Source organism: Tachypleus tridentatus, chromosome 7, assembly GCF_004210375.1.
Source record: "Tachypleus tridentatus isolate NWPU-2018 chromosome 7, ASM421037v1, whole genome shotgun sequence".
In the NCBI taxonomy this organism is placed as follows: domain Eukaryota; kingdom Metazoa; phylum Arthropoda; class Merostomata; order Xiphosura; family Limulidae; genus Tachypleus; species Tachypleus tridentatus.
In genome coordinates, this window is record NC_134831.1 from 157,779,178 (window position 1) to 157,785,501 (window position 6,324).

At 34.6% G+C, this 6,324-nt stretch overlaps 1 protein-coding gene across 2 annotated transcripts in view; it reads left to right on the plus strand.

Annotated features, from left to right (window-relative positions):
- LOC143257000 (uncharacterized) overlaps positions 1-5,194 on the plus strand; it is a 34,146-nt gene extending 28,952 nt beyond the window's left edge. For both annotated transcript variants that reach the window (XM_076515032.1, XM_076515033.1), the window contains one exon: positions 2,895-5,194. In XM_076515032.1, the coding sequence (XP_076371147.1) occupies positions 2,895-3,050 (156 nt within the window). In that variant the 3' untranslated portion in view covers positions 3,051-5,194. The remainder of the gene's footprint in view (positions 1-2,894) is intronic.
- Positions 5,195-6,324: the final 1,130 nt, after the last annotated feature.

The following is a 6,324-nucleotide window of genomic DNA, read 5'->3' on the forward strand; positions in this document are numbered from 1 at the left end:
CAGTCGTCAAACATGAGGTTCATTGAGTGGCAGCTACAGACTGCCCTCAGTCATTTACTGAAGTGGACCACAGCAAACAGCTTTAACTTCTCTCTCTTTAAAACCATTTGCATGCATTTTTGCTTTTAACAGGGTTTTCACCCTGATCCTGAACTCCATATTGGTGAAGTTTTGCTGTCTGTGGTTTCTGAGACAAAGTTTTTGGGGCTTATCTTTGACCGTAAGCTGACCACAAATCAAACAGCTACTGGTCAAATGTACAAGAGCACTGTACATTCTCCATGTCCTCTCTTCCACCACTTGGGGAGCAGATCGATATTTTATGCTAAAGATATATCATGCTGTTATTCGTTCAAAGCTCGACTATGGATCACTGGGCTATGGCTGTGCCAGACTATTGTCTTAAAAGATGCTAGACCTTATTCATCTTCAAGGACTTTGGCTCTGCTCTGGGGCTTTTTGCACATCCCCAGTTCAGAGCTTATACATAGAGTTTCATGAACCTTCTTTGCACCTCTGCTGTTTGCAACTGTCTTTACTATATGCTTTGAAACTTCATTCCTTTCCAAAGTGTCCCACCTGGGGTTGTGTTTACTTTCCATGGTGGGCCATACTTTTTCAGAACAGACGGTCTGCCATTGCTCCTTTTGGCCTTCATATTCAGTCACAGTAGAATGAACTGGGTCTGTTCTTGGATAACATTGCTGTATCCACTGATCAGCCCATCCCACCATGGCTTATTACAATCTCAAGTTGTGACCTATCTTTAAGTCATCTAAGAAAAGTAGACACTCCTAATTGGAAACACTGTTTGCTATTTGCTGAACATCTTTTGAACCATCCTTCCTTTACTATTTATACAGATGGTTAGAAATTGGGTGACACTGTGGGCTCTGCCATGGTTTGTTGTGGTTCGGTTGTTGTGCGCAGAATCCCCTCTACAGCTTCTGTATTCACTGCTGAACTGAATGCCATTTCTCTTGCCTTGGATCACATAGAAACTAAGCAGTACTCAAATTGCACTATTTATACTGACTTGTTTCGTTCTCTGCTGGCCCTGGAATAGCTTCACTTTAGTTCTCACCCTGTTCTCACCGATATTCAAAACTGACAGGACTATTATTCTTTAACATCTACTTCTATCTAGTTTCTCTGGATACCAGGCTACATTGGTATTTTCGGGAATGGGCTTGCTGTCACCGCAGTAAATCTCTCTGCTTTGGCACTATCACTGCTGTGCCTGTTCCATACTTGGACTATGGTCCTGTATTCAAGGCTCAGCTCCATGCCAGTTGGCAGTAAGCTTGGAGTGAGCAACATGAAAACAAACTTTTCCAAAAAAACCCTCTTTTGGACTTTGGCTGTCTTGCTTCCATAAGGATCAGAAAGAGGAAGTTGTTCTTACTAGACTATTCATTGGTCACAGTTTTTAACTCATTGTTTTCTTTTATTTGAGACTGATGCACCAATGTGTTGTCTGAATAACACTCAAGTCACAATAAGCCACGTTTTACTGTCTTGCTGTCATTAAGACTATCAATGAAAGCACCATTTTAAACGTGTTTTTTGTCCCAAGGTTCTTCCGTTATGTTAGATAGTGTTATTGGCAATGGTGACTCTGTCCTCCTTAGAAATGTTTTTACTTTTTTAAAGACCATTAATCTTTTTAATGCTATTTAAGTTTTTTAATTTATACATTAGATCTTTTCTAATGTGATTCCCTTTTAAGAATCAAAGTACATCTAGTTCAATTTGAAATTAGAAAATGATCATAGCATCAAGTAACTTGAAACCAGGACTGGAAAGGCTAACTTCAGGTGACTACCGCTGCTGTTTGAACTACCCATTAGTCATCCTGGCAAGTTATAATAATTAAAATTTTGCTTCAAATATTTTAAAACTTGTATTATTGTAGTTTTTTCTTACTGTTGTAGACTAGATGTAAAAATTGGATTTAATGCTATTTATGTTTTTAATTCAAAAATTAAACTGTTTTGTTTTACCTTAATTTCCTTTTATGAATTTTAATTTAAGTCTTTACCAGATGTTTGGTGCAGATAGTCTAGTTGCTTTATGCCATAAAACACCAAACCAACTAACCAACTTTCAGCCTTAAGTTTCCTGAGCTGCTATGTTGGAAGAGTAAAATTATAAGGGTTACATCAACTTTTGTTTGCTTAGAAAGGAATTTTTTTTATGTACAATATATGTATCATCCACACTTTTTTATTTATTTAAATTTTATGCTGTTGTTTCACTTGCATGCTAAATGTCAAGATTAGTTAGATACTTTAGTTCTAAATTACAGTTTTCAACTCTGCAAACAATAGTTTAAACATCACATAATAGTTGAATTGTTAGAGAAAATTTTTCATATTTTGTGCCACTAAATGGTTTAATCAAACTTTAAGTATGAAAACGTTATAACATTGTAAAGGATGACATTTTGAAAGTCTTCTGCCTTTGTCTTCAATAAAAGAATAGCTAAATAATCACATGAAACATAGGGTTACATTATAAACATTTTAATATTATGTTGTTGAATGCCAAATCCTCATGAAGCAATGGGAAGTCAATTTAGTTAAATATTTATGAAAAACAACATTTATATTAATCAGCCAACTAGGACTAGATTCACTTATGAAAATATTAGTCATATTTATTCAGGCATAAAGTTTGTAATTATTATCCTAAATTAACAAATAATTATTTAGAAGGTTATTGGTTGTTAAAAAGTACCGAGAAAAAAACATTAATTTTATATATATTGACATTTGAAAATTATCACATTGATATGAAATATATTGCACTTATTTTAAAGTTAGTGTTAATGATATATGAAGCCTGAATATGTATGCAGTTCTGTTACATTTAACTTGTATCTCATGTTACAGGCTACCATACCTGGTATACTTTGTGGACCACTGACAGCAGAATTGGTGACTCAGTCTCATGGCCGATGGTTCCCTGTTTTTGTTCTTGCAGCTGGTGTCAACTTTGCTGGTGCAGTGATTTATTTGAGTCAGAGCTCAGCCAGTCAAGCACTCTGAATTAGAGTGAACATTTTAAACAATCTACTTCAGAGTGAACAGTGACCAACAAAAATGCCCTTGATTCACAGATTATGTATTATATGCAGTATTGTTTTCACACAACTTTGAAGTGTAAGCAGTTTGCAGATGTGGAATACAGTTTTTCAATGTTATAAAATCGTTAAGAATGACTGAAAGTAATTCAGGGTATTTCATTATAATGGATTGTGAAATTACTTTTATTGATTTAGCCTAGCACTTATGATAAGACAAAACTAAGAAACCACTGTGAAACACACAGTGAAAAATAGTTTTAAAAACTTTCTTTAACAAGACTTTTGTACTTTCATGTATACCAGAATTTTCAAAACAAAGCCACAATTGGTGAGATAAAATGGATTTTTCTGAATTTTACTTTTTCTGTGGTATAATTTCATCAAAAATAAATTATCCCTGTATTCTATAAATTTATTTCTTAATTTTTTTATATTTATTATTTTCTGATTCTTTAATACATTTTGGAGTAGTCTTCATGAAAAATGTGATCCATGATTTTAAGAACTTTTTCTCTCAAATGATGAAGGCAAATCACCTCATCATATAAGTTAGGATGAATTTCCCTTAACAGCTCATATAAATTTTTGTAAAGAATAATAACAATGAACCCATGTTGTTATTTGTGGTTTAATGCTTTGGATTTAGATTGTATGAACATACAAGAGACCCTTAGTACAAATTTATAACGTTCAGGTGTCGTTTTTAATGTCTTAATGAGATTATGTAGTTTTTTTTGTTTAATTTACTTTAAATGCAATGAAATTCCATAATTTCTATATTTTCATTCATGTAAATATCACACCTATGAATACCTACAAGTTTTTAAACTTGGCTTGAGTGATAAAACAAGTAAAAAAAAATTTTGGAATATATGATTTGCTTAACAAGGAATTATAAAACAATAAACATAATATAACGTTCATCTGTTCTAAAAGAAGAAAACAAGGTATAATTGGTGGAGCTGTTAGGTGCAGTTATCCAGAAATAAATGTTGTGTTTGAACTGTGAAGTTGAGAAAAGTATAAACCAGTGTTGTAAAACATCCTTTAATTAAAGTAAGCATCATTTGTTTCAACACACTTTTGCCAACGTGTAACAATGCTGTTTGTGCCCCTGCTCTAAAAAGGAGATTTTCTATGGTCAATGAAGTACCTGAAAGCTTCTTGTGCAGCTACTTGGTCTTGAAAGCATTTATTGTTCAAAACGTTGTCAAAGTGTTTTGAAAAAATTAAAATCTGTAGTGGAAAGGTCAAAATTCGTTCAATTTTTGGATCATCGTTCTTGTTATAATGCCAATTTTGTTGATCTTCAGCTCATGCGGAACCCACTAATCCAACTTTTTCGGTTTTTCAATTACACTCAGGTGATTGGCAATGCTTGATTTGCTTGTGCTTAGTTTTACTACAAGCTTACATACTGTTGTGTGAGGGTCTGCCCCAACTACTTCCCTTAATGTGTTTTCATCTAAGGATGGCTTCCTTCTATGACATTTATAGTTTTCAAGACTTTCATCACCATGTCAAAATCTTTGAAACCAATGCTGAACTATACGTTCAATAACAGATCCATGGTTGAATGCTTGGTTGATATTCCATGTAGTATTGGTAGCTTTTCGTCCAAGTTTGAAGTCATAGAGAAAGATCAGACAAAATTCCTTTTTGTCCATGCTGCCTTGTGGGTTGCAAAACGTACTCTGAGTAGTGTTGAAACAGCAGACAATTAAGACGCCTTGTAAGCAACAAACGTTGAATTTAAACTAACCAGTCAATGATAATTTACTCAGTATTCACCTTTTAAATGTTATCGTGAGAATTCCGACATTTATTTCTGGACAGTCTGGTAATATATGAGTTCCTTGGGACACATTGCTAGCAGAGAAGGAGTGACAAAAGATCCACCTTAGATTGAATTTGTTTATTATTGGCCAATACCGAAGAATATGGGTGACGTAAGAATATTTTTAGGATTACTCTGTCATTGTTGTTTAAAATCATTCTTTAACATAGCACATCATATACATAAATTATTTCAAAACCCAACCAAGTTTCGTTGGACTTCTGATTTTGTACAAGTATTCAATAAACCAGAGAAAGAATTGACCACTATTACTGTTTTAACATATTTAACTCTTGAAGATCAACAAGTGCACGCCTTTTGGCCCAGCACCAGCATGGCCAGGTAGGTTAAGACGTTCAACTAGTAATCTGAGGGTTGCGGGTTCGAATCCCCGTCGCACCAAACATGCTCGCTCTATCAGCCGTTGGGGCGTTATAATGTTACTGTCAATTCCGTTTTTCGTTGGTAAAAGAGTAGCCAAAGAATTGGCGGTGGGTGGTGATGACTAGCTGTCTTCCCTCTAGTCTTACATTGTTAAATTAGGGATGGCTAGCGCAGATAGCCCTCGTATAGCTTTGCGCGAAATTAAAAAAACAAAGAAACAAGCTCGCCTTTTCAGTCGTAAGGTGTAATAATGTGATGGTCAATCCCACTATTCTTTGGTAAAAGAGTGGCCAGACAGTTGGCGGTGGGTGGTGATGAAAACCTGCCTTCCCTCTAGCCTTACACTGTTAAAGTTGGGACGGCTATCATAGATAGCTCTCGTGTAGCTTTGCTCCAAATTTTAAACAAACCTTTTTGGAATGGCGATTACATATGGTTTAACAGAATTAACCAAACAAACAAATCCATTCAGTTGGTTATTCAAGATGTTTTTATTCAATCAATTAATGAGAAATCGTACAATTTATTTATTTTGTGAGTTAGACGAAGTACTACTATTTTTTGAATTTTACTTGAAGTGTACTATTATTGTGCAACGCCATTAAGTTAAACAACCTAATTTGTAATTGTGAGGACAAAACCCACCAGACGAGAGAATACATTACAACAACAGAATATAATGTGGTTAAAATATAACAGTAACTTGCATGGAACCCTCTTGTAAATTTTCTCTCGAGGCTTTACGATTTCAATACTTTCTCTGAAAGGCTAATTCTCTATCAAAACTTGCATCTACAGGGTGGCCCGTAAGTCCCTATCCATCCATATGTTATTATGTTATATTCAATTGCGTATGTATTATAAATTTGTTTCTTTTTTTCAGAGAAATATGGCCGATGTAAGTCCATTTACACTTGAAGAGCGTATTGTGCATAATATTATGCAGCTAGAATGAGGGACAGCACACAGATACACATGATACATAAGATATATGGATGGATAGGGACTTACGGTC